We start from the raw sequence: 27,818 nt of genomic DNA, 5'->3' as shown, positions 1-27,818 counted from the left end.
CATCTAGCCTTTATACATATCTATGGCAGGGGGCGCCCATGATGATTATAAATGTACATTATTTTTTTTAAAGTAGAATATAGGCTACAGTAAACAAACATGTATTTTTTATCATTTTCATGCTGTCCTTTACTTTTCCTTATATTTATAGCATATTGCTTTTCTATGTTTGATCTAAAATGTATTTTCTTAAAAAAACGTTACATAGCTACGTACGTAGTTCGGATATTTCATTGTAGTTTTAATGTAGTGTGCATTGCAAGTTGTGCTCGTGTTTAGCGTTACGCTGTTGCAAACTCACGCACAGTCCTGTTTGATAATCCGCACCGCTGTGATTGACCGAACATCCATCAGCAGCAATTTTATTTCACACCCGGACCATAAAGACCCCGAGCCGGTCACACCGCAAATCGCGCAGTTGAATAGAAACCTTTAACGGTCTTCAGACAGATCTTAAACACAAAGCACAGGGCCATTTAAAAACGAGTCGAATTTTGGTCTTGGATGTTAGACCCGCATTTTACTCTCGTCTATTGAGTCCCGACCTGCATCTACAACGCAAATGACGCGCGAAAAGCCTGTTATTACACCCGTTACATCAAATATTATGCGGTTCACCCGCGGGTACCCCGACCCTGCTTTTTCGTCTGAAAACAGATAAAACAGTGTCTCACCGTCTGCCTCAAGTTTCTATTACCAACGTTCTTCTCTTCCACGGGAATAATGTAAGTTTCCTTACAAACAGATTCGACAAAGTAATGTCTTGCAGTCGCATATAAGTAGTATTCAGTATTTAGCCTTTTGTTTTTGGACAAATATCATATCATTTAATGTGAAACTTTGTGAGTGTCGATCTAAAGCACAGAAGATTGATTGACAGCTGAGCGGTCAGCAGCGCGCTACTGCGCTTATAGCCTATATTCTGAATAACTAATGACAGTGTCGGCGCCAGAGAATACAGAATGAGCGGGCCTCCTGTTTTACTGTGGGGGCACCTGGTTCATCTTATTATTTTATTATTATTATTACTACATGGCACTGTAAAATGCTTGGTACTGATTGGCCAGTCGCAACATTCAAAGGTATTTTATTCCTTGAACAACCGCCTGAAACACAGCCTCACCCGGGTACTGCGAGCGAGTCACGTTAACAGGGACAGTTTAATACCTACAAATTAATACAGAATAAATATGCATAATTAATCAGGTATATGAGATTGTATTTACAATGATTAAACAGAATGTTCGTCTTTTGACTTGTTTTAACGCGTCTGGAAACGTTTTCCCAGAAGGTTTGTATTTCTTTAAAATAAGCTAATAAAAGTCAAAATGTTATGTCTATATATTTAATAGCAACTAGCCGTGAAATTAGCGGGATTGTTACAGCCAGCCAAGTTGTTAAATAAATCCCTCACTATAGTAAAACCATAACTTATAATGACGTTAAAGTGCAAGACTGGATAACTCACGCAAATCATAAAGACCAGTACATAACCAAATAGCAAAAGAAAACAATGTTACTGACATATCTAACACCAGAATGAACTATGCGTTTTACCTTCAGAAGAGCTGCAGGCGACGAGAGGACTTTTTAAAACTTTTTAGAAAGGTCCTTTTATTTGTCGCGACATTTCTTTGTCTTGCTCAAATGCCAAGACTTACAAGTTTACATTATTTAGACAGAAAATGAGTTCTCACGCATGGCGATTGAGCCCCCGAACGTGACAGTGGCTGCGTGTAACTGGCTGACTATGTTAGCATTGCATTGTGGGTTAGTATTTTAATTTTTTTTTTTTTATTATTAATTATACTCCGAATTTTAATCAGTATTCATTGTATAACCAAATGTACTAGCAGCACATTTTTTTTAATTATTAAGTGAATTATTATTTTGAGAAGTAAGGGGGCACAGTGACTCAAGTGGCCGGGCCATGCCCCCTAGGGCCCGCTCGTGGCGCCGACACTGACTAATGACCAGATAAGTTGATAATATGAGTACAGTGATTCCAAATGAATGTCCAAAAAACTCGTAATATGTTAAATCGAAAGTTTAATAATGTAGTTTCTCATCCTCTGTTGATTTAAATATATTGGTTCATTAAACTAAACCCATGGAAGAAATTATGATACTTTAGAAGATTTATTTATAAATGAGTTAACAACGCGAATCCAGAAAGGAATTTTTTTCTAAGACCGCCAGTCTGGCAGGGCGGACATTTCTGTAGCTTTTTTGCGAGCTGCCGCCGTGGGTTTTGTCTAGAAGGTATACAGCAAATGTCGAAAAGTTAATGATTAGATTTGGAGGTAGGATTATTAGGATGAAAACAGCGGCTCTGGCTAAATGAGATACAAATACATCCTACAATCCTGTGAAATTTTGTGTTTAGAGTTGGGTTTGGTTGAAGGATTAGGATAAAACAGTGGTCATCCAGCGAGATTTCGTTTGCTGTATCCCTTCTATCCACAACCGCAGGCGTGGCGGGGATGTTTTAGGCATGGCGGGCCGCCCGCCACGGTAGAATGTATATAGCGGAAACACTGTGTAGTATACCTTAGTAAATTGCAGTAAATTATAGTATACTGTAGTTTATTGTAGTAGTTTCTACACTTTGTTAATGTGTACTATAGTATTATTAAAGTCATAATGAAACGGATGTAGCGATTGTCTTATTTCCCCTTGTGACGTATATCCGAGTGGAACGTATTCTGAAGTAAAAAAGGTAGGAATGGACTTCTTGAATTTGTCCATTAAGAATTGTTTGGATCGTTGACAGTTGGGTCATGCTGCTATTTTCTGCAATCTTTTTCGTTTAGGAAGGAAGAAGATTTGCGTATTTGATTAAAGATTATGAGGGCACATTAATTATAAAAAAGAAAAATAAAGCCCACAGATAAGTAATTTGTCATATATATACCACAATTTTCCAAAAAATGTAAGCTTTAAATTTCAATTTCATTGTACTTTACTATAGTGAATTGATTAATCATTATAAATACAGTATAGTGTACTGTAACATTAACTATGGTGAAATTCAAAAACACTATAATATCTAGGAAATTGACTACAGTTTAATTAAGTGTACTACAGTAGTGTTTTTCACCTGTATGAATATCATTTTAAATAGTAATATTGTGTTACTTCTGTATGCATTTATTGCCGGAAGGGCGGTATAAAAGTATATGAATAGCGACTAAAACAACTTAAATTCGACTAAAACTTCGCTATTTGTAAACCAGGGCTAGCCTTGTAGCCTGTGTAAAATAATTTACCTCAGGAGTTGTTATTCAGGTCCACATGAAATTGTCCACATATCTCTAGCTCCGCCGATTCGTGGTAGTTTCATAATTATATAAAGTGCACTTATTCAATCCCATAATGCATCGCAACAACAAAGTGTATAACCGATGCACTGACCATTCGTTCGCTACCCATCCGCTCGCGCTTAGTGAATCCCGCCGACAGAACTTCCGGCGGGTTCAGTGTCTGAATTTACCCGTTTTTATTTACTCAATCAGATCACGTGATGCGGATTGGTACGTATTTACCTCATGTATAAAATAGTGTAGCCTATCTTATTTATTTTTAAAATATTGTATTTATTTTTTTTTGCAAACCTGACAGCTTTATTATTTTTTTTATTAATGCTTTAAAACATTTAACAATACACAAAACACCTGACAGCTTTATACCTTGGTGTGTCAAGTGTCCTGACGTCACAGGAAACAGGGAGAAAACAATGCAATTTTTTTCCACATAATACAAAGAAATATTGTAACTACTTAGAGTGAAATGATAAACTGTAGTAAATTATGTATACTTCAAAATTTACTATGGTAGCGTTCAAAAACACTATAGTGTTAAGAAATTTTACTAGCTAAGCTCTGTACAGTAAATATTAAAGTAGGCCATACTTTATTTTTTTCATTTAGGTCAGTTAACCACAGACAGTAAAATAAATAGGCTTTCTATATTAAACACTTCCTCTTGTTGTTGACTATAAACTATTTTATGTGCGGTTAATTGACACAGATATTTCTCTCATGAATTAAATTAGGCAGAAGTTTGGGTACACAACAAAAAGACCTATCACTTTAAATACAGGTTATGTTAGGTGGTCTGCTATACACTTCATATCTAAAAAATGTATAAAGTATATTTAATAATACTATATAATAATACAAACATATTTATATGTAAAATCTGAGTACTGAACAAAAAAAGAGCATTATTTTAATGGTAGGCTACTGACAACATGCTAAAATTATTCACCAATTAACAAATAAAGATATCTGACCTTTATGTGGATTCAGATTTTTCTTGCTGATGGTTTTCTGCCTCTATGAAATGTTATGACTCATAACCTATATAAAAGTCAATTGGTTCATAGTTCTTATATGGGTCAATCCTTTTAATCTTCACAGTGACATTTTAAAAATATAATTAGTATGACATTCCTTAAAACTTTTTAAGACACCTGTAACACAAATGTTATCATATGCATAATTTTGTTAAAATTAAATTAAAAAGGGGTCTGCGTGCTACTATTACGCTTCAGTCTAAATGAATTTGGTTTATGTTTTAATCCTCCAATGAACACTCAGCATGCTGCCATCAACGAGCACTTAAAGTACTCACGTTAATTGTGTTTCTAAAACTGTTCTGCTAAGAGTAAGACATTAATGAAACACAATGAAAAACAAAATTCAAGTATTCTTCTCTATGCTTTATGAGTCAATGGCTGTCACTGGGGTGGTACCCTTCCAAAAAAGTACAGCTTTGTACATATTAGGACCTTTTTAAAGGGTCCCAATTTTTAGACTTTTTTGGATGATATATTGTCAGACATCTCAGGAAACAACACGGATCAAATTATATAAATATTATATTTAAAACCGAGATTAAAGTTATTGGTCACAGCTCTGTTACATACATGTTACAAAACCTATTGTGACTTCTACCCTCCACAGATCAGAACAATACATGACACTGCATGACGTATAGTGTTAACATTTGTAAATCTAAACAGTTAGTCAAATCCTCAGTCACCTTTCTCATTTATATTAACGCTATCTTGAAGATCAATAACATCAAATCCCAAATTATCAATGCCTTCACATGTGTGTTGGTGGAGGATGAGTTCCATATTATGTTTATTTTGGAAACAGCAAGCGCACTGTGGCGTAACCACCGGCTCTGTTTTGCAAAAATTGGACAGGTCGACGCGATATTTTCCAGCTTTGGTGCGAGAAATGACGGGCAGGAAGCCGTAACCCCACTGGATCTCCTGGGGCAGGTAAGAAGTCCTCGCCTGGCAGGACAAGCTGGTGGATTCAGCCGTACCCTCCAAGAAGACCACCAGCTCAAAGTCCTGCTTTTGAAGAACATCAGCACACATCTCTGAAAATGGGCTGGACTTGTCGATCACATGGTACAGCGTAATTGGACAGACAAAGAAGAGATTGTCCTTCCCGGCATCCACCGAAAAGTCAACATTCACCTGGTCCAGTATAATGGTGTCGCCCTCTGGAGTGATGGTGGTCCGCAAGAGCTTTCCATAAATCTGGCTGCCGATAAGAAGGGTCTTTCGCAGGTTGGCCACTCGAATCTGAAGGCACAGATTTCCGTTCCACAAACTGACCACTGCCGTTTCACTGAAGGTGACTGTTTTCGCTCTTCGTTTTGGGAGGGAGATCTTTGCGAGTATGAGTCCACACATAAAGCAGTTTATTATAGCACCCATTAGGGACTGGATGATTAACAGGGCGACCGTGCCCGGGCAGTGACCCGTGAGAGCGCGACCTCCATAACCGATAGTTGTCTGGGTCTCTAGAGAATACAGGAAGGCAGTAGTAAGACTGTTAATGTTCTCAATGCATTTCATATGGTAAGGTTCTGATGGATTTTGAATTAAGTCTCCATTACTTTTTGCGAGCGAATACCAGAGCAAGCCAAAAACGAACCAGCTTCCGGTGAAGGCGGCGACGAATAAAACGATGACAAAACACCAGCGGATTTCAACGAATGTAGTCCAGAAGTCCATGAGGAAAGCAAAATGGTTGTGATATTCAGTGGTCCCAAATTTTATGTTGCAATGGCCGTCCTTAGTAACCAGACGGGTTCTGCTGATTTTACGCTCCATGAGGTGATTGTGAATCTTTTTCTGTATAAACTGGAACATCTTTCAGCTTGCAGAAGAGAAGAAAATCTGTTGCATGTTAGAAATAGTTAAATACATATAAATAATATAGTTATTCATTAATACAAAAAATGGTCCCAAGCTGTCACCAGGGCAGCAGTACCCTTTAAAAGGTCCTAATATGTACCATGTAGGTGCAGATACGTGCTTTAATGTACTAATATGGACTCTTTAGTACTAATATGAACCTCTGAGGTACTAATATGAACTATTTAGGGGCAAATGTGTACTTTTTGAAAGGGTACACCCCCTGTGACAGCTATAGGGATCATTTTTTGACCATTTTGACAGTGTAATAGTACGGAGCCCCTGAGGGGACAGGGAGCAAAAATGAAATAAAGTTTAGTTTCGCGTGCGCACGTGAAAGTACCGCATTTAGTTTCGCGTGCAAACGTGAAACTATCGCGTGCGAACGTGAAAGTACCGCATTTAGTTTCGTGTGCGGACGTGAAACTATCGCGTGCGGACGTGAAACTATCGCGTGCGGACGTGAAACTATCGCGTGCGGACGTGAAACTATCGCGTGCGGACGTGAAACTATCGCGTGCGGACGTGAAACTATCGCGTGCGGACGTGAAACTATCGCGTGCGGACGTGAAACTATCGCGTGCGGACGTGAAACTATCGCGTGCGGACGTCAAACTATCGCGTGCGGACGTCAAACTATCGCGTGCGGACGTCAAACTATCGCGTGCGGACGTCAAACTATCGCGTGCGGACGTCAAACTATCGCGTGCGGACGTCAAACTTTCGCGTGCGAACGTGAAACTTTCGCGTGCGAACGTGAAACTTTCGCGTGCGAACGTGAAACTTTCGCGTGCGAACGTGAAACTTTTCGCTTTCACATGCGCACACAATAGTTTCACCTGAGCACGTGAAAATAAACTTAAAAAAAACTTTCTGCACTTGAAGGTTTCGCGTTAGCACATGAAACTAAACTTTAGATTTTTTTTACTCCAATGTCACCTTAGGGGCTCGGTAAAATAGTAAGCATCGTATTTAGATTACAGCCCTTCTTCAAAGCTAAGCACACATTTAAATAATAATAAAAAAAACATTCAGATGAAAAACTTTTATAAAAATTTTGATAAACTGTGAAACAATTTATAATATCACTTATATAACTAAAAAAATAACCTACACTGTAAAAAAATTCCGTAGAAATTACAATGTTATAGCAGCTGGGTTGCCAGTAATTTACCCTAGATTTAAATTTATGTTATTTACTGGCAAGAGTTTGTTCAAAGTTAAATAAATTTTAAATATTTACAAGTCTTTATCTTTACAGAATAAAACTATACAATAACAGCCTCACGCAAAGCATTCTGGGAACCAGAAATCATCTTAAACCTTTTTCTGTTTTTTGCTTCAGATTTTGTTTCTCATAATGTTTTGCTTGATGCTGTTTTTTTACGCTATAAAGACAAAGACTTATAAATGTTAAATGTTCATTTAACTTAGAACAAAATGTTGCCAGTTAAAAACATAAACTTAAATCTACAATCTACGGTAAATTACCGGCAACCCAGCAGCAATTTCTTCTGATTTTTTTACAGTGTAATATAATAATTTACTAGGATCATGATCACACATTTGATACAAGTAATTTTAAAACGCTTTAATGTTTCGGGTAAGAATAATTTGTCTAATACTTTAGTAGGAAAAGCACATTAACATTCGATGCTGCTTACAAATTCAAACCCCTCGAGGTAACGAATGATAAATGCATTGAATTCACTGCTACTGAGAAATCTTATAATGATCCTTCTTTAAACAGAGCAAACCACACAAATAAACAACCAATGCTTGCTTTCTTCCTATAAATGAGAATAAAGTTTTACTTTCCATACCTGCAAACTGAAAGCCTCCAAACAACTTCAGTGCCGATTAAAGTTCAGGCCATGAAGTATTTCTTCTAAACATGCAGGCATCAGGGTGCACCTAAAATCCTCATTGAAATGTTTTAATCCCAGGCGCATGCCACAGTTTACACCCTAGAAAGCAACAGACGGCTTAGAAAATGCTTCCTAAAGTTCTCGCACATCATCCTTTCCATGCAAACCACAAGGCAATAGCTCTTGAATGTACTGAGAAGTCAAACACGGGTCTTCCAGAAAACTCCACAGACCCTCAGCTGCCATCAGAGAACCCCCATCTGAAAAGAGAAAAACTTTGTCTGAGGAGCACCTTGCTGGTTGTAACCATGGGAACGCAAAAGCTTTGGTGAGAACAACATGGTTGAATCACATGCCCCTTGTCCCCCCGACACCCCTCAACTATGCATTTGCATTTCAAAGGATGTGAAAAGTGCAAGTTATTGTACATTCTTTCCACTTCTACATTTATTTTTGACCTTTTGCATGCGTTACTTAAATCATGTAACTCAAACTGAACTGCAGTGAGTCCAGATTTAATACTGTTCCTCAGATGGAGGTCAATAAAAGAGATGGTAAAAATGTAGCAAGACAAATATCACACACTCTAAAACACATGATTGGGTCAAACCCAACTTGTTGATTAAAATTAAATTTAGTAAAATAAAATTATTCGTTTTAACCAATTCCTTATAGCTTTGTCCATGTTTGACCCAAGTTTAAAACCACATCGACTTTTTTAGAAATGCATGCGGTAAAACAAACCTCAAAAAGGTTCAACTTTATCTTCCTTTATCACATGATTTCAGATATAAACAGAAATTGTAATTAATTTCGACAAGTCGCACACTGTGGCTGGCTGGCAATCTTCCGTAAAAACTTTGGCTCATGTTGATTTTGTGGTCCACTTGAAGAGTTTGTAAGGCTTTAGATGCACTTTAACTCTCATCTCTGTAAGCAATTTTGCATTTAAAAGACATCTAATAGCCATCCAAACACTTCTAGGCTAAAACAAGGAAACATTTGGACTGTCTATGTAAATTTAATAGACGTCTAGCCCAAAAATAAAATAAATGAAACTATACAACTGATATAACACCTTGTAATCACTGCTGACTTTGCTTAAAGGTTCAGTGTGTAATTTTTAGACAGAAATGCAAAATAATATACAAAACTATATTATCAGGGGTGTATAAAGACCTTTCATAATGAACCGTTATGTGTTTATTACCTTAGAATGAGACGATTTTTCGACATACATGGAAGTCACCATTTCGGGCCACCATGATTCTACAGAAGCCCTTAACAAACAACATTTTCTACTAAGTTGTCTCCGACGATTACATGTTTGTCCAGTGGCGGCTACCGTAGCCTCTCTATGTTTTTTAAAAGCGAGGGGTGAGCAGTGGACTGAAACGTTGGTTGCAATTCACAACCTTACCACTAGATGCCGCTAAAATGTACACACTGCACCTTTAAATGATGTAATATCATACATCTCCCGAGTAAGTTCGGCAAAATTACACCAATACCAAATTCAAGTTTGTTTTGGCTAGAGGTGGTTTACTCTCGACAGACTACACCTGGTCTGTGGTTAACCTAGATGGTAAAATGACAGCTATTGTTTGCTGGAAAAGGTGTTTGCGACATCTTAAATAAGGTTTTGACTTGCATGTAAACATTTATTGCACTTTATTGCGAGCTGGTTGGTAAGCTTACGTTTGACCTTAGGGTACAGAGTTTCCGTAGCAAAGGAGGGTCAAATCAGGCCATACCCATATAGACCGTATTGTCTCTATACATATGCCGCTGGGATAAACACTCATATATTACCAAAACTCAATATATCACCCAGCCGCAGATGCTAATAAGATGGAATTAGATGAGCATGTATTTATGATAGGAAGGTAAATGAAACAACAAACAGACATGAAAGAGAAAACTGCAGTAAAAACAATCTGATATTCTAGTTTCAGTTTTTGTTGTGTCTTTAAAGAATACTATTAAATTTGTTAGTTGTTTTGCTTTTATATGAAGAAAAAAATCAACAGGGATGTAAAATCACTGCTGCCTGATGTTCTGTCATTCACAGGTGATCTCTTAATTAAACTTGCCCCAGTTTTGCTTTAACACAAATTTTCACACAGAAACAAAGACAGATGTAAACCACAGCATGAAAATCTGCAATTTAGCTCCACTAAAATAAGCATGTAGATGCTTTTCTTTCACTTTTACACAACTATAAGGTCCTAATGTTCAGCATTGCAATGCTATTTGGTGATATATTTGGTTTACCTGGCTATGAACTCTCACAATCTGTGAACTTCTTGCCTCAAAGCACATCACATTTTTTTTACTGAACTGAATAAATGAATATGCAAATAAGTAAAATGCCAAAAATGTTTTTCTGTGCTTAGGAATATGTCTAAATCAAATGGGTATTAAGGGATTGTTAAGTATATTGATCATATTAGATACAGGGTTCCCACACCTTAGTTAACTTCAAATTCAAGAAACTTTCAAGGTCTTTCCAGGTCCAATACCTTAAAATTCAACGACTAAATGTGGGTGCACATTTCAAGTAAGAGCAAGGTTACATCGTGTTACCTTTTAAGATACATTGTTACAGTTCCCTTTCGAGGGAACTCGCGCTGTGTCATTGTGGTGACACTTTGGGGACGCCTGCAGGGGTAAGTGCGTCTGAATGTGTATATCAAATTCAATCAATGGTGAGGCTTAATGACAAAGACAGGGTGATGCGGGAGCCAGGAAGTATATCGCTATCTGAAATATCGCCAAAGATGGCATTACAGGGATGCAGGAAGTATGGCAAGGGAGACGCAGCGTCTCATTCCCTTCTCAGGGAACAACAGTTGCATACGTAACCTGAGATGTTTTCATGTGTCAAACCCAACTATGCAAAAAAGCATTTTGGTATGAATCAACATTGGCATACAGAAGATATAAGCATTTTAAGCGAAAAGTTTAGCACGTGTGCTTAAAGGTGCAGTGTGTAAATTTTAGCGACATCTAGTGGTGAGGATGTGAATTGCAACCAACGGCTCAGTCCACTGCTCACCCCTTGTTTTGAGACGCATAGAGAAGCTACAGTAGCTGCAACCGGAAAATCATGTCATCGTTGGACACAACTTAGTAAAAAAGTTTGTCCGTTAAGGGCTTCTGTACAAACATGGTGGCACAAAATGGCGACTTCCATGTAAGGGGACCCTCTGTGTATGTAGATAAAGTCTCATTTTAAGGTAATAAAACATAAAAGTTCATTATAAAAAGGTCTTCATACACCTCTGATGATATAGTTTTGTATATTATTTTGCATTTCTGTCAAGAGATACTTCTAAAAAGTACACACTGCACCTTTAAAAAGTCTAGAATTTTTATATTATCCTACACTACACAGGGAATAATATGAATTTTTTCCAGAAAACTTGAATAAAATAGATTCAAGCTCTTTCAATGACCTGTATCCATGCATATTTTTTTAAAAACTTCCCAGGGCCTTGAATTTTCCCCCCAGATTCACAAACGTTCAAGGATTTCAAGGACCCGTGGGAACCCTGCCATAGATGCTGGAATAAATAAATAAAGAAGAACAATGAAGCTGGGGACACATTTTAAACAGCAACAAAAACAGGTGCAAAGCATCACAACACTCTTTCTGCCTCACTGGTCCAACCACAGCACCGGACTGCAATAAAAATCTATACTTTAATAAAAATGCAAACAATCACAATTAAATTTTTATTATTTTGTTATAAAACACTTTACAAACTCAAAACAAGGTTTAAGACTTTAGGAAAATCTAATTTCTTCAATCAGACAGTGTGAGGTTTTTCTAATCTGGTTAGCAGTGTCACTGAGCCAAAACAGTAACCAACAAGACACAGGTTAGGCCTTCACAGATCTTCAGAGCTTTCCAGCCTCTTTGAACTTAAGGAGCAGACCATCATCAGCACGCAGAGGGAAAGTCATAATGCGGTCGTGATAGTAACCAGAATCTGCCTGCAAGTTCTGGATGACGTCGGAAAGCAGGTGAGCCCGTTCCACCCCACAGCCTGGAGCTTCATAGTCCAGTGAGGTGAAGTGAATGTGGAGGTGATAGTACGAGGGTTGATAGTGCAGATACACACGCAGTTTGCTCACGGGGACACCATACCGCTTCTGAATGGTGTCCTATGAAAACAGATGAGATCAGAATTTGAATTGGATTCACGGAGCAATGCTACACTTCTGAAACATACTTAGGAATAAACCCACATTGTCTGGTTTTATGGTTTTACATTTCGTATCGTTACATTTTTGGCCACAGCTATATTATACGAAAAGCACCACACCACAGTCTAGACTGGTGTGTTAAGTTATTTGTTTACATGATTTTAAAATGCAAGTAAGCACAATGGAGAAGCAAGAATACAGCACCCCTTCATTTGAACATTCAAAGCAACAGTGACACCTGCTGGACAACAAAATCATTGCAAACGTATTCCCTATTATTAAAGTGTACATTTTACAAAACGTTTTTAAGATGTAAAATAAATCTTTAGTGTCTCCAGAGTACACATGTGAAGCTGTAGCTCAAAATACCCCACATATAATTTATTATATAACATGTTAAAATTGCCACTTTGTAGGTGTGAGCAAAAATGTGCCATTTTGGGTGTCCTTTTAATGCAAATGAGCTGATTTACGCACTAAATGGCAGTGTCGTGGTTGGATTAAGGGGCGGTCTAATCCCCTTCTGACATCACAGGGGGAGCCAAATTCCAATTACCTATTTTTACACATGCTTGCAGAGAATGGTTTCCCAAAACTAAGTTACTGGGTTGATCTTTTTCACATTTTCTAGGTTGATAGAAGCACTGGGGACCCAATTATAGCACTTAAACATGGAAAAAGTCAGATTTTCATTATATGTCGACTTAAAGGTAAAACCAGTACAGTGTAATCTAGTGACCTCACCTCTCCTTTGCTGCGGATGTTTCGGAGTAATGACAAGTGCTCTGATGTAAGATCCCTCAAACTTTTAATGTCCCTCCGGTGGACGATGGCAATCAGATACAAGTTTTCTAGCTGAAGCGATGAGAAAACAGTAACTACAGGCCTTTTATTAATCATCAAACATGATTCACCATACATTCTTTAAAATCACCTGCTTTTGGTCCCACTTAAAATCTGGCAATAAGACAAAACCAGTATCAGGATCTGGATCTTCATAAATAATCCGATCCGCCTCTGCTTTCTTCTCTAAGATGTTGTACACCCACTGAAATCAAAATGAGACCTTGGGGTTACCACTAAACAAAGACGGCACAGATAAAAATCTAATTTATTTGATTATATTGTTTTAATGTTATGTCAAATATTATATACTGTACTAATATTAATACAATGCACTTAAAACACACTGAAATTCAGAAGGTAAAGTCTCACCTGCACACTAAAGCTCTGGTTGCTGATGTATGGCAGGGTGATGTTTCGATAATCCTCCCCTGATTCTTCAACCAGAAAACTCTCCTGATGCAAATATTTCTTAACATGCTTCTCTGTCGCAGGGCACACCACAGTCGTCTTGATTTCTGTTATGAACCATGAAAAATGTACAAAAGAGACAAAAAAGCCAGACTGATGCATCTCAATTCTTGTACAACTGCACACAATACATATGACATATGAAGGTTAATTTGCATTAAAACCTCCAAACCTCATCAAGAGCCCCATTCACTTCCATTTTAGGAAAAAGAATACTATGGAAGTGAATGGGGTTTGGTTAAATTTTGTAAAAAATGGACGTAGTATCTATGAGGTTTGGGAAGAGCTTTTTTAAAGCCAAAAGTAGGCGGTGCCTGCCGTCGCCATCTTAGCCGTGCATCACCGCCTATCGCAAACATATAGCTATAGACCAAAAACACTTTTTGTACCAGGCTGTAAACATTTATTTTCTGCTGTAAAGTTGGCCATTTTAACATGGGGGTCTATGGGACTTGACTCCCTATTTGAGCCAGCCTCTAGCGGCCAGTCGATGAATTGCAGTTTAAATCACTTCTGTATTGGCTTCATCAAAGAGATCGGAAGGTTGCCCCTCGGTTTAACTATACTAGCATTTATAACAGGTTCATAATGGTATTCGTAAGGAGCAGATAGTTTGGTAAACAGTTATGCATGTGATCATACGGTTTAGATGGGCAGGTGCGTGCAGCTGGTATGTGCTGTACACGTCATTCTTCATCTCCAGCTTGAGTTCACTGCTCTTCAGTAACTCTTTAAGAGTGTCCTGTCCGATTGGGGTCTTCTCCAAAATCACGACAGCATCCTGATGCTTCACCTATGCAAACATGAACAAAACTAAGGTTTACTTGATTCAGTTCTCAATGAAATAACACATGCACACTGACTGATAAACTAAACCAACAGTATTCTGATTCATTATGCATAATGCACGCGATCATTTCTCTCATCCACGCACCTTTCCGTGAATGAAAATATTCTTCTCCCGCGCGGATTCGCGCAAAACTCGGGTGATTTCTAAGTCAGATACAGGATTATCGGCCGAATGTTCACTTTCACACTCATTGTCACTTTGTGTTTTGAGTCTTTTCGCTTCGGTACCGTTCTCGCAATCCGCCATTTTTCACACAGCCAACCCCGCCAATCAAAAATCACTGCGTCACACACGGAACTAAAACAAACCACTGCGCATGTGTGATCGAGTGCGTCCTGATTGGTTAGCCAAGGCGAGCGAGGGCGTGTAAACAGACGCTCATTGGCTGGTGACGTGACACACGTGTTGCTGAGAATACACATCTTTTGTAACCTTCGTGAATTTGATGTTACAAAACGCAAGACGGAGCTCACGTAACAAGAAAACTCGTACGTATTATTTGTTTATATTGCATTGATTAATTGAAATAGCTGTGTAGTATAAAGTGTTTAGTTATAAATCACGACTATTCTAGAATGTGACCGAAAAGTTTTAAACGTTTAGATGAGCGAGCAGACAAACAAGCACTGTTTACTAATACAAATCTTTGCATCTAACAATTCCTTTCGATTTTTATTTGTTTTTATTTTATGCAAAACATTCAAGATGTAAACGTTTGTGTTTCTCTATCAATGAACAAAATAACAAATAATAATACTTAAAAAATATGATTTAAGTCAGTGGTTTTCAAACTGGGGGCCCCGAGATGGTGCCAGGGGAGCCCCAGTTTTATGACATTTTAATTTATCATGAATTCTGTGTAATTAAACCTAAAATAATAAGGCTACTAACCAACAGCACTACTTTTTTGTATAATTTATTTGTTTTTGTTTTTATTTAAATGTTGAGTTTTAGAACAGTTTTTCGTCACAAATTTTCTTTGGGGGCCGCGAAGGAATGCACCGTACACAAGGGGGGCCGCACGCTGAAAAAGTTTGGGAACCACTGATCTAAGTAAAACAAAAATAATATGCAAGAAAAGTTTGTATCTGTTAAAAGTACATTTAGCTTAATCTAAACTTTAGTTTATTGTATCATGAATTATAATTTATATTAACTGTGTATACTTTACACTTTGGGTAAAAGACTTTTTGCATGTAAATGTAAAGTAAAATGTTTCTATATTTTCAAGTATTTTATATTTCCTGTCTGTTAATGTCAAAGGTCAACATGAGCCAAAACTGCATTCACTGGTTTCGTAAGGGCCTTCGCCTCCATGACAACCCTGCTCTCATTGCTGCCCTGAAGGACTGCAGACACATCTACCCTCTGTTCCTGCTGGACCCCTGGTTCCCCAACAACACCAAAATCGGCATCAACCGCTGGAGATTTCTGATCGAAGCGCTCGAAGACCTCGACTCCAGCCTGAAGAAACTTAACTCCAGGTAATGTACCCCCCAAAAAATCGTTTGAGCTGGGGTTTACACATTCATGTGACTTATGACCTGTGGTACATACTAAGATTGGTTCCATCTCCAGCATAAATACTTATTTAATGTTCCTGTAGCTCAGTTGGTTTGCATTAGTAGTTTAAAAGTTGTGGGTTTGATTCCCAGTGATGCACTGCAAGTCATAAAGCATTTACCAAATGCATAAATGTATGTTTTTCCTCACCCAGCTATGGTTTCTTTTTAATTTGAAGTGATGTTTATGTTAATATCAATATATAACATCTATTGTTACATTCAAAGGCTCTTTGTTATCAGAGGATCGCCTACAGAGGTCCTTCCTAAACTCTTTGAGAAATGGAAGATCACACGTTTGACATTTGAAGTGGATACAGAACCATACAGTCAGAGCAGAGACAAAGAGGTCATGAAGTTGGCTGAGGAACATGGCGTGGAAGTTATTCCGAAGATTTCTCACACCCTCTACAACATTGACAGGAAAAAATACCGCAGGATCATTGACGAGAACAACGGAAAGCCTCCCTTGACTTACGTTCGCTTCCAGACTGTGGTCAAAAACATCGGCCCTCCCAAAAAACCTGTTCCTGCTCCAACCGAACAGGACATGAAAGGTATCTCAAACATCTTTAAGGACACTATGATGATAAATAAAGGTTGAATTGTTGTTGATTTCTCTCATCTGTAATGTGAAAGATGCGTCGACTCCACTTTCTAAGAACCATGAGGAGGAGTTTGGGATTCCAACTCTTGAAGATCTTGGGTTGGACACATCATCCTTAGGACCAAATCTGTTTCCAGGGGGTGAAAAGGAATCTCTGCGCAGATTGGATGAGCACATGGAAAGAACGGTAGTTGCCATAACACTTCTTAGTCAATTAGAATTTATAAAGTAACACGCAGACTTTCTGGGACTTTAGCTTATTCACTGTATCCCCAGTGTTGTGGATACGGAGCAGTATGCTAGCTGGAGCCATTTACTTTCAGTCTTTGTGCTAAGCTAGGCTAGCAGTGGGTGCATCAGACAGAGTTACGGCATGCACAGAGATAAAAAAGTTATGTATGGACTTATTTGAGGGTATCTGTGGATACGGTGAATAAGCTAAAGTCCCAAAAAGTCGGCTGTTCCTTTAAGGGATAATTAATCCAAAAATGAAAATCCAGTCCACATGTATGAGTTTCTGTTGAACACAAATAAAAATATTTTGACAAATAATATTATCCACACAGTTGACAGTACCCACTGACTTCCATAATAGGATAAACAAATACTACAGAAGTCAATGGGTATGAAATTCAATGAGTCACAACAAGTATGCAGACTATTAAGAATCTCTATTCTAAAGTAGTATATACTCCAATAACTAAATAAAGTATGACAATATCAAGATATCTGATACATTATGCTGCATCTCGTGTACAAATTGTATCCCTAAAATTGCAGGGTTGGGTTTGCACCTTTGAAAAACCAAACACATCCCCCAATGCATTAACCCCCAGCACCACAGTCCTGAGTCCCTACGTCCGATTCGGCTGCCTATCTGCACGTACCTTCTGGTGGAAGCTTACGGATGTGTACAGAGGGGTATGCCAAACATCTCATACAATTATTCATGCATTGCACGTAGCAGATGTAAAAGATGTGATACGTTTTGCAGAAGAAGCACTCTCAACCTCCGGTCTCCCTGCATGGACAGCTGCTCTGGAGGGAGTTCTTCTACACCGCTGCTGTCGGGATCCCAAACTTTAACACGATGAAAGGCAACTCTGTCTGTGTGCAGGTGGACTGGGATGATAATCTTGAGCACCTGACAGCATGGAGAGAGGTATAAATGATCAGGTTAGGTGATTTAAATATAATAAAAAAGAGCAATGTTTAAGGACGTGTGTGCATTCAGGCTCGCACAGGGTTTCCTTTCATCGATGCCATAATGACACAGTTACGACAGGAGGGATGGATCCATCATCTGGCTCGACATGCAGTCGCTTGTTTCCTGACTCGAGGAGACTTGTGGATAAGTTGGGAGGAGGGCCAAAAGGTTTGTGCTAAAGAAACAAAAAAAAACAATAATGCTTATAGAAAAGTGTGCACGACTTCTAAAAGTCTTACGGTTGTAATACCATGTTTTTATGATATTACTGCAGCATGTATATTTTTGTGGATTAATATTTCATACCATAATTTTACCAGATCAGAGTCGTATATAGTTGGTAACCTGTTGTGTTTGCAGGTGTTCGAGGAGTTACTGCTGGATGCCGATTGGTCATTAAACGCAGGAAACTGGCAGTGGCTCTCAGCCAGCACATTTTTTCATCAGTACTTCAGGGTTTACTCTCCCGTCGCCTTCGGAAAGAAAACGGACAAATACGGAGACTACATCAAGTAATTTTATGTTTCACATACTTTTCTGGTATCAGGTTATTTAAAAAAGGCGGGAGGTGGAGTGACTAATAGTTAGCTTTGGATAGAAGTGTCTAGTAAAATATATAATGCTGTCTTAAATGTGTGTGTCATCCAGAAAATACCTTCCGGTGCTGAGAAAATTTCCAGCCGAGTACATATACGAACCCTGGAAAGCTCCTCGGAGCGTTCAGGAAAGAGCAGGGTGCATTGTGGGAAAAGATTATCCTCGTCCTATTGTGGAGCACGAGGTCGTACATAAAAAGAACATTCAGAGAATGAAATCAGCATATGCAAAGCGCTCTACAGATGATGGCCATGACAAAACGGAGACAAAAGGTAAAATAAATGTGTTACTTTTTTTATTATATTTAACTTTCCTCAGTTTCTTAAAATATGATGATTTGATTTGGGTTCTTTCTGTACAGGTATAAAGCGCAAAACGAATGCATCCATCAAGAACATGTTTGCAAAGAAGGCAAAAAACTGAACAGAGTACTGACTGAACAGATACTATACGCATTTGTGGGTCTTTGTTCTGCTGAACACGAAAGAAGATATTTTGAGCCGTGTTTATAACCAAACACCATTGACTTCCTTTTTTTTTTCATTTATGGGTGAACTATCCCTTTAAAATGAAAGCTTATTGAGTGCTGTAAACATGTGCATTGTGCAGTTTAAATGCATAGCATGAATATTTGCTATCAATCAATTTGGGACTTTGACAGCTGTCAGTCATTCAAAGTGGTGTTTTTCTGGGGAAGGTTTTGGTGCTTTTTTAAGTATTTTTACCTTGATGTACCAGGTTTAGTACTTTTTTACTGAATAAACTACAATATTTTTCTAAATAATTGAGCAAATGGTCTTAAAAAAAAAGAATTTAGCTGAAATGAGAATAGTTTGGATCCCTTTAAAATAAACATTTAGTCGGAGCCAATGCTTTGCACTTTCGGCAACCCCAGGGTTCCCACACCTAAGCTAACTTCAAATTCAAGGACTTTCCAGGTCTTATACCCTCAAATTCAAGGACTAAATGTGGGGACACATTTCAAGTAAGAGCAAGGTAAAACTTTGGGGACGCCTTTAGTGGTAAGTGCATCTGAATGTGTATATCAAATTCAACCAATGGGGAGGCTTAATGAAAAAGACAGGGTGATGCAGGAAGCATATTGCTATCTGAAATAATGCCAAAGATGGGATGCAGGAAGTATGGCAAGGGAGATGCAGCGTCATGTTCCCTTCTCAGGAAACAACAGTTACATATGTGACCCGAGACGTTTTCATGTGTCAACCACAACTATGCAAAAAAGCATTTTGGTATGAATCAAAATTCGCATACAGAAGATATAAACATTTAAAGAGTAACTAAACCCCTAGTCAGAGCCTGACTCCACCCACCAGCAGTATTTGAAAAATGCAAGAAAATATTCCAACAGAGATAGAGGGGATGAACTAAACAAATTAATATACTTTCGGCCTTCCATAACCAAGTGTGTGGTGAGATCGTAACAAGGGCGTGGTGAGCTTGAATCTGTCACAACGTATTTTTTTGGACCCAACATCCAATAGGAAAATTCAACTGCAATAGCCACCATTTACAACATATATTGTAGTATTGAAACACTTTATATCCAAATGTCAAAAAAGTTACTAAAATCAATGAACAGCACTAATAAAGCATCATTCTTACAGATCATTAACTAAAAAAGGTTGGTTTAGGGTTTAGTTACTCTTTAATGCGAACAGTTTAGCATGTGTGCTTAAAGTCTAGAATTTTTAGGATATTATCCTACACTACACAGGGAAAAATATGGATTTTTTCCAGAAAACTTCTTGCATAAAATAGATTCAAGCACTTTCAATGACCTGTATCTATGTATGCATATTTTCAAAAACTTCCCAGGGCCTTGAATTTCCCCCCAGATTCACAAACTTTCAAGGACCCTTGGGAACCCTGCAACAAACAAATGAAAAAAACAAACAAATTTAAACTCTCCTGTATCAAAAATGTTTTTTATTTTATATTTTGAACAGTGAAATTAAATGTGTATTGACATAAAGATACAAAAATAAAATATAGCCGATTTTACAGTCAAGAATTGACAAATATGCATTCAGTACAACCCATAAAGTGACCTAATTTAGGTACAGACTGCATGGTACGGTTTTCCATACAGGGCTTAGGTCTAGTCCCTGACTAAAATGCATGTTTGAGCTGCCTTAACTGTAAACAGCACTGACATATCTTAATACTCCCATTGTTTTGTTTTGTTTCAATGTTCACATCAGTAATGTTTATGCAAGGTATGTTTGAAAATAATACTTAAATGTCTTAATATAACAAAGGCCTAGCCTGGATTCATCTAAACCCTGTCTGGGAAACCACCCCTATAATTATCTTCGGTAATCAATTGCAAAATCATTTGAGTCTGAAGATCTTATTTGCAAATTGCAAATAAAAACTGAATTACCTCCTGTTGCTCACGATCTGTGTATCACATGCTTATATGAACATTGTCAATAAAACCACATTATAACTCTCCTATTTTTTATTTCCAAGTCTCTGTAAAACGATGTCGATCGCATGATCACATCAAATGTCTTTGTTCCTCACAAAATGTTTCTTTCCAGTAGTGGTTCCTGCAGAAGAATCCGTTTAACATCAAAAGCACTGAGGTCGATGGTCTTAAAGCCTCCATCCACAATCAGCTCAGCCACAGCGCGACCGACCGCAGGCGACTGCTGCAGACCGTGACCGCTGAAGCCTGTGGCAAAGTACATGTTGGTCACCAGAGGGTGCTGTCCTATAATGCCATTCTGGTCAAAGGTGTTGTAGTCGTAAAACCCGGCCCATGCGCCTGAAACCTGACAAAGATCCATAAAAGTGAGAAGTGGTGTTACAAAGAGGATTTATTTTGGTGCTGAGAGGCTGGATACACTAAAACTTAACGGTTTCCCAATTTAGCTTCTGGTGTTTATTCTGACTGATCATCTTATCGACTTCTGCATGAAACATCAGGCGTTTTTTTTAAGGTTAGAGATTTTCAACTGCACAGAAAAGTTACAAAGTCTTTTGAAATGTTAAATGTCACCTTTAGATTCTCAAATGCCGGGACGCGGTGGGCGAGCCGTGGCCAGACTTTCTCCTGAAAGAACTCGTGGTCCACATCGAGGTTGCTGATATCTGGTTCTTCCATCTGGAAAAAGTCAAATATAATAAAAACACAATGAAATACCTCTGAGATCAGACCTGTTTGAAGCCCATACCTCCTCTGGTGACATTCCCGTGATGTAATTTCCTCCGAGTCCCTCCCGTCTGAAGTAAACCCCTGAATAGTCGATCAGAAATGGAGTCTCCAAGCCTGGTCCATCAGGACAATGTACTACATAAACAAATCTGCAAAAGGTCTGCAGTTAGTAAGACAAGAGACATACAGTATAATGTCTGACGTCATTGGTGAAAACCCAGCTTAAGTAATTTTTTGAGATTTAATGATCTGAATAAAATCATCCTACCTACATAATGTGAAGTACATTCTGTGAAAATATAACCTTGATATCTTTAATACTGACTGAGTAAGATTTTAATCTCATTAGATTGTGAGACTTTCGGATAATTTTGCTGCTTTGCAAGAAAAACTACATAAAGTGTGTACGATCAGAGTCTTAACCTCTTTCTGGGCTCCACGGGTATTGGAATAGCAGATACAGATTGTTTCGGGCCAAGACCGATGCCAAGCATCTCTGCGATCTTTCCTGAGTTTGCACCTGCTGCGTTTACCACAACTGCACACTCCACCGGCTGGTACTCCAAACTGTTGGGCATTCGTACCTAAAGCACAACACGAGAACAGTTTTAAAACGTGCGTTGTGACTAAAATCATTTGTTTCGGTAACAGGTTTGAGAATTTTGATAAGGCATGCGGACTTACATCAGCATATTTTATTCTTTTGATGTTAAGTAATTCTCCATCTGTGGTTTCTGCTGTGCTTACGGAGCATCGAAATCCTGATAAAAAATACTACAGTTAAAAAAATTAAACGGTACCCAATACAGTAGGCTGGTGATTCTATTCTGATATATAATCTGGTAAACTTTAACATGTTCTAGTTTCAAGTCCCACTGTGGTGAAAATCAAGTTTTTGTTGTTTATTACACTGCTCGTTGGAATGCTGGATTCTGATTGGCCGGTCGCAATATTTGCAGGTTTGTTATTGCTAGATAACAACTGCTTAAAACGAATAACACACGATAACCCGGATGCTGCAAATAATTTTGACAGGTACAGTTTAATATTACACAAAAATTAAATATGTCTTTTAATAATATATATAACATGATACTTACAAATAATTAAAACCAAATAGCGTGTTCGTGACATTTGAACGTCTTATGACCAAAAGTGAACAGATTTTCCTCACAGAAGGTCTGCAGTAGTTAAAATCTGCAAATACAATATTTTAAATTGATATTTAATGTCCCTTACCTTACTTATGAGGTAAATAGCCGTGTAATAAATGGGACTTTTTGTTATCATAATAAAAGACACTGTCGGGGCTTATTTCTGCCATAACAAACAACCAGCTGCCTGTACATTATCCCTTACTTATATGTCTATGTGGTGTTTTTTAATGGGTGATTCTCACGAAAACTTAGTTTTAAAAATGTTAAGCATGAAAATGTAAAAATTGCTTAAATTTACTTTTTTTCCCACCAGACATTGAAAAACAAAGTCTGGAGTAAATGGGAACATTAATTTAAAAACTTTTACGTATCATTTAACACTTTTTGTAACATAATTTAAAAAATTAGTCCTAAAAAATCTCATTACCGCAACAGTCGGAAAACATCAACACTGACATATTTTCAAAATGACATGACAAACCTGAAAGAACATAATTGGGAGATTCTGCACATGCATTTAAAATCAAAGTATTATGCTTCTATTAATTAAATTAACATTTAATAAGCATCTGTTGCGGTAATGATAATCAAAATGTCGTGTAAGCATTCTGATAAGACAATATTTCAAATTAATTGTAAAAAAAATGATCTTACCTGGTAGCCATCTTGAAGTAACTGGTCCATGTGCTTGGTCACTCAAAATCAAACTTTATTAAAATTCTGTATGTGTGCTTAAACTGTTCTCAAAAAGTGTTGCGGAGGATGAGAACATCAGGCATGGACACATAATTTTCCTAATTTTTCTTCATTATTATTATACATGAATATTCAGTAAATATTTTTTCTGTCATCTAAAGTAGTCTAGCAAAACATCCATTTATTTTTTTTCTTAATATTTTTGTGTTAATTTGATTAAATTACAACATAACGCATGTTCAAACACAGCCGGACACATTGCGGTAATGAGAATTTCAGCAGAAAATGAGATAAAATTTACAATTATAAATTCTTATGTTGAAATCACACATTGTGCAAGGGTAGAACACAGTATTGTGTTAATTCTGATGCTTTTTAATGTTACTATATTACACATTTTAAAGCTAAAATCATTAGTGCCGCGGTGTTTCAATGGTTTCGTGAGAATCACCCTAATATGCTTTAAGACAAACCATGTGCAAATTCATCTTTCAACACCATTGCTGAGTATTTAATCCAAAATATTTTAGTTTTTCAAAGACATCTCATTCCTGCGGTTTGAAATCGCCTTGGTTTGCAACATCACACACACGTAACCAATCAAGTCATCACATTTGAACTCGCACGTACATAGCCTAACCTGTTTACATCAGCGCTAAAAACAATTAGTGCTGCAAGCGGGCCGTTCATGTTTGCATTGTGATACTGGACTTGGCAATTGTGTGTCTGAAACTACCAAAATTTGCATCTATTACCGCTTATGAAAGGTTGGAGGCGGGGACTAATTTACATATTCATATTTAACGGCAGCCGGTGACTTCTCTTCCAAGGGGCACAAACTCAAAATATGAAGTTTGAAGTGTCATGTGTGTGGCTCGTCATGTCAAAATATGTGTTCGGTGCATCACTTGAACCTATGTGCATCATGTGTCATGTCAAAATACGTGCCTGATGAACACGCGTCGAAGGGTTCATGATAAATGAAACACTCACAAGACACTAATTTAACACTAAACTCTGATTACACATGAGATTAAAGTGAGTATCTGGCAAACACAAGCGTCTCTTTTGATATAAACCCGTCTGCAGCATGCACGTATTTTGACATCACATAGGTTTACATGACGAACCAAACACATGATGGGCTAAATACATACATGTTTTGACGATCCTGCACCCTTGAAAAAGAAGTCACCGGCCACCACTATTCATATCTATGGTCCGAGCTGTGCGACTGGGTAGAGACTGAGACTAATTTGCATATTCATAGATCCGCATATACTAAATGAGGGAATTACATTCAAGCAGCATTTATAAATTACTGTGATAGGGAAAAACTTTTAAATATCCTATTATGATGCTCAAAGATGAGTTTTAAGTGATAAAATCGACTATAGGGAGACTTTAAAATGCCGACCTGTGACCTCTCCAAAGCACTGATAGACTCCCATAGACATCGTCTTTCGTCTGAGAGCGTTCAGGAGAGACCAGGGATCAAACCAGCCCTCATTTTCTAATCCTGGGTGAAAGAAAAATACATCACTCAGTAATGAAGTTCACTAACAAGGTGAGATGCATTAACATTATAAGATTGTGGAAATCGGCACTAACCGAAAGATGCCAGAGCGACACCGTCTGTGTTTACCCATGGGAAACGCTCTTTCAGCTGCGATGGTGACAGGAGGACAACCTTAGCACCCGCGTCTCTAAAAATGTGACACTTTTTTAATCAGTTATTAATCTTTAACTTTAGGACAGATAGGGAAAAATTTTGTTTCAAGTTGGCATAGATGCAATTTGATTTCTTAGACCAGTGGTTCACTTCATGCGGCCCCCTTTGTGTGAGTTGCGGCCCCTTCGCGCCCCATCATGACATAAAATAATCTCAAACTTGGAATATAAATGAAACAAAACATTGAATTATACAATTAAAGTTCTGTTGGTTGGTAGTATTATTTTGCTGAAATTGAATTACACAGAATTTATGATAAATTAATATATGTCATAAAATTGGCGCCCCATTTATCATCTTGCGAATACAAAAACTGTTCAAAAAGTACTTTCTGCTTGTTTTAACTGTGGTCCTGCTACAGACATCAATATTGCATAATAAAATCAAGGTTTATAATATTTTACTGATGGTTAATGATTAGTTGAGAGCAGATGAATCCTCACCTTTGGGTTCTGTAATTTTCCTCCATGATATGAGCTGATTTGTCACTGGCTAAAAAGAGATATCCTGAATGATTAAACTGTAGATCAACAGGATCTTCATTTATCATTCCCAAATGATCCTGTAAGATTACAACAATACATGAAAACATATTAACAAACAATTGTGAAATAACCAAATATTTCTTCAGTAGTAGAACTTAATGTAGTTTACAGGTATGTGATGTATTTGTAATAAACAGGCTTATAATATTTCTAAAAGCTTTATTTATATAAAAGATCACGACAAAACAACAACATTACATTAATGTTCTTCAAGAAATCTGAAGACGCCATGGAAAGCAGGATGTTTTCTTTAAGAGAGAACTGCTGTCGTATTCCTCCACAGGACAGCACAGTCGAGGCTTGAGAATACTACAAAAACCCATAATGAAATATAATCATTTTATTATTATTTGCAACATGAGCACAATTCAAGTCAGACTGATTAATTTTTTATTCAAAATAAACGGCCTTAAGGGTTGCCACACCAAGTCAAATGTCAAATTCACTGACTAAAAAGCTGAATTTCCATGACCTGTGTCCAGGATGCCCTGAGCCTGGATAATGTAGCGAACACCATGAGTTTATAAAAATGTAGTTTAAATCCGTAAAATGAATAAACAACAACCAATAAACAGTGGACACGGAAATGGCTTGTCACAAGTTAACAAGCGGATTACATTTTGATCAATGTAAACTCAAATTTAAAGCAACAATGAAAAATCCCTGATATTCTGTGACTCGGACAAAATTTTTTATAAATACCCTGACTTTCAATGTCTGGAAAAGACCTTTTAAAATTATATGATATTCCAGAAATTCCATGACCCGTGGGAACCCTGTGCATTTTTGATATCACAGGCAAGTTTTTAATGCCAACTAAGCACATGCCCAAAAATGTTTTGCATGCCTAGGATGCAGCTCATTGTTTTTGAAACCTAGCCACTAAATGCACTCATAAAGACTTACTGAAGGGTCTTTCTCCACCACCAGGACTTTGAGAGCATCTCTGGCTCCCTCTTTTCTCTTTAGCCAGTACGCGATGGACCAGCCGACCACGCCTCCTCCAACAATCACAATATCAGCCCTCTCTGGAGGCAGCCCAGGGGTCAGCTCATAAGGGCTCCAGTCGCTGCCGGGCATCGCTGCGGCCGCTTTCTCCCGGAACGCCCGGAACTGTGATTCCAGATCTGCAAGGGGTCATCACAGGAGCAGAATGTGAATATGGGAATCCTACTATGGAATTTAAATAGAAAATTAAATGGTCTGACTACGAATCGATTTAGCTTTATTTCATGTAATAAAGCTAACAGGCAGTTGTAGCTTATAACATTGCATACGTGATATGATAAAAATGTTCTTTAAATGCACTGTACAGATAAAAGCATGCCATATATTTAAATACAAAGTGACATGTCTTTAGTTTATTATTTATTGTTGTTTTGTGGTCTGGCACTGATTTATATTTTAATTTTCAAATTTCTGTATGTTTTCTTGTTTATGTCATTTATTCAGTGAAATTAATTAATAACTAATAAAAATAAATATATATTTAAAATAATCCTACGACAAGCGTATGGCTTATTAATATTCAATACGTATCGACACGTCGGTCTATGCTGATTTGCTAAAGGCGGGTAGGCGTTAGTCAGTTGGCGAATCATACACTACGATAGACCTGGCTTATGAATATTAATGAAGCGAGTGGACGTTTCATCACGTTTGCGACAACTAATATTTAGGTTACATGAGCTTTGCTGCTGTTTATATGTCTCTGTTAGTCATAAAAGTCTGGCGTATGCAACGCGCATTAAAGAAAGGAACGGTCTGTTTAAAGGTCATCTCACCTTTGAAGAAGTCTTTCTCTCCTCTACTGCTACTTTTAAATGTCCGGCATGACGCATTGAGCGCTCTGAAAGCAGACATGGAGGTGAAAAGTTTGCGCCACGTTGCCATCGCTGCTGCTGACAGTCATGTGAGCAAACCCAAAATACATAAAGCACCTTTCCTAACGCACACTAGAGCGGTAAGAGCACATGACAAAGTGCGCATGCTCAGAGTGACGTCACAGTAGGACCGCCCATTGATGCTGTTCCACTTACGGTCAGTAGGGAGCGACATGGACATAGA

The 27,818-nt window shown here is 37.8% G+C and overlaps 5 protein-coding genes across 7 annotated transcripts in view; 1 reads left to right on the top strand and 4 right to left on the bottom strand.

Annotated features, from left to right (window-relative positions):
- Positions 1 to 3,556, bottom strand: part of kirrel3a (kirre like nephrin family adhesion molecule 3a) — a 258,127-nt gene extending 254,571 nt beyond the window's left edge. The window contains exon 1 of the mRNA XM_073874487.1: positions 3,270 to 3,556. The gene's annotated coding sequence lies outside the window, so the exon portion shown is untranslated. The remainder of the gene's footprint in view (positions 1 to 3,269) is intronic.
- Positions 3,557 to 4,708: 1,152 nt separating this feature from the next.
- On the bottom strand, positions 4,709 to 8,641 carry kcnj1b (potassium inwardly rectifying channel subfamily J member 1b). 3 transcript variants are annotated; one of them, XM_055209350.2, is made up of 3 exons: positions 8,047 to 8,641; positions 5,923 to 6,205; positions 4,709 to 5,826 (listed from the first exon to the last, which is right to left on the bottom strand). In XM_055209350.2, exons 2-3 carry the CDS (start codon positions 6,176 to 6,178, stop codon positions 5,039 to 5,041), a joined length of 1,044 nt encoding a protein of 347 aa, XP_055065325.2. In that variant the 5' UTR covers positions 6,179 to 6,205; positions 8,047 to 8,641; the 3' UTR covers positions 4,709 to 5,038. The 3 variants fall into 3 exon arrangements, with proteins under 3 accessions (XP_055065325.2, XP_055065324.2, XP_055065323.2); XM_055209349.2 differs by having other exon boundaries at positions 4,709 to 6,185; XM_055209348.2 differs by having other exon boundaries at positions 4,709 to 6,205; positions 8,047 to 8,640.
- A 3,174-nt stretch (positions 8,642 to 11,815) lies between these two features.
- On the bottom strand, positions 11,816 to 14,752 carry dcps (decapping enzyme, scavenger). Its single transcript, XM_055207846.2, has 6 exons — positions 14,552 to 14,752; positions 14,260 to 14,410; positions 13,519 to 13,664; positions 13,238 to 13,351; positions 13,048 to 13,158; positions 11,816 to 12,261 (listed from the first exon to the last, which is right to left on the bottom strand). The coding sequence occupies exons 1-6, from the start codon at positions 14,711 to 14,713 to the stop codon at positions 11,995 to 11,997; spliced, it is 951 nt and encodes a 316-aa protein (XP_055063821.2). The 5' UTR covers positions 14,714 to 14,752; the 3' UTR covers positions 11,816 to 11,994.
- Positions 14,753 to 14,805: 53 nt separating this feature from the next.
- cry5 (cryptochrome circadian regulator 5) lies at positions 14,806 to 19,207 on the top strand. The gene is made up of 10 exons (XM_073874478.1): positions 14,806 to 14,955; positions 15,731 to 15,951; positions 16,258 to 16,586; positions 16,669 to 16,823; positions 17,417 to 17,557; positions 17,631 to 17,798; positions 17,871 to 18,011; positions 18,204 to 18,355; positions 18,492 to 18,712; positions 18,802 to 19,207. The coding sequence occupies exons 2-10, from the start codon at positions 15,737 to 15,739 to the stop codon at positions 18,861 to 18,863; spliced, it is 1,584 nt and encodes a 527-aa protein (XP_073730579.1). The 5' UTR covers positions 14,806 to 14,955; positions 15,731 to 15,736; the 3' UTR covers positions 18,864 to 19,207.
- Positions 19,208 to 20,372: 1,165 nt separating this feature from the next.
- Positions 20,373 to 27,749, bottom strand: foxred1 (FAD-dependent oxidoreductase domain containing 1). The gene is made up of 11 exons (XM_055207849.2): positions 27,536 to 27,749; positions 26,658 to 26,878; positions 25,950 to 26,060; positions 25,650 to 25,768; positions 25,086 to 25,180; positions 24,892 to 24,993; positions 22,306 to 22,382; positions 22,045 to 22,205; positions 21,641 to 21,770; positions 21,466 to 21,570; positions 20,373 to 21,238 (listed from the first exon to the last, which is right to left on the bottom strand). The coding sequence occupies exons 1-11, from the start codon at positions 27,642 to 27,644 to the stop codon at positions 20,984 to 20,986; spliced, it is 1,485 nt and encodes a 494-aa protein (XP_055063824.2). The 5' UTR covers positions 27,645 to 27,749; the 3' UTR covers positions 20,373 to 20,983.
- Between the last annotated feature and the right edge of the window lie 69 nt (positions 27,750 to 27,818).

Source organism: Misgurnus anguillicaudatus, chromosome 12, assembly GCF_027580225.2.
Source record: "Misgurnus anguillicaudatus chromosome 12, ASM2758022v2, whole genome shotgun sequence".
NCBI classification, from domain to species: domain Eukaryota; kingdom Metazoa; phylum Chordata; class Actinopteri; order Cypriniformes; family Cobitidae; genus Misgurnus; species Misgurnus anguillicaudatus.
Note: the sequence above shows the minus strand (reverse complement) of the source record. Positions and strands in the feature narration are given on the sequence as shown.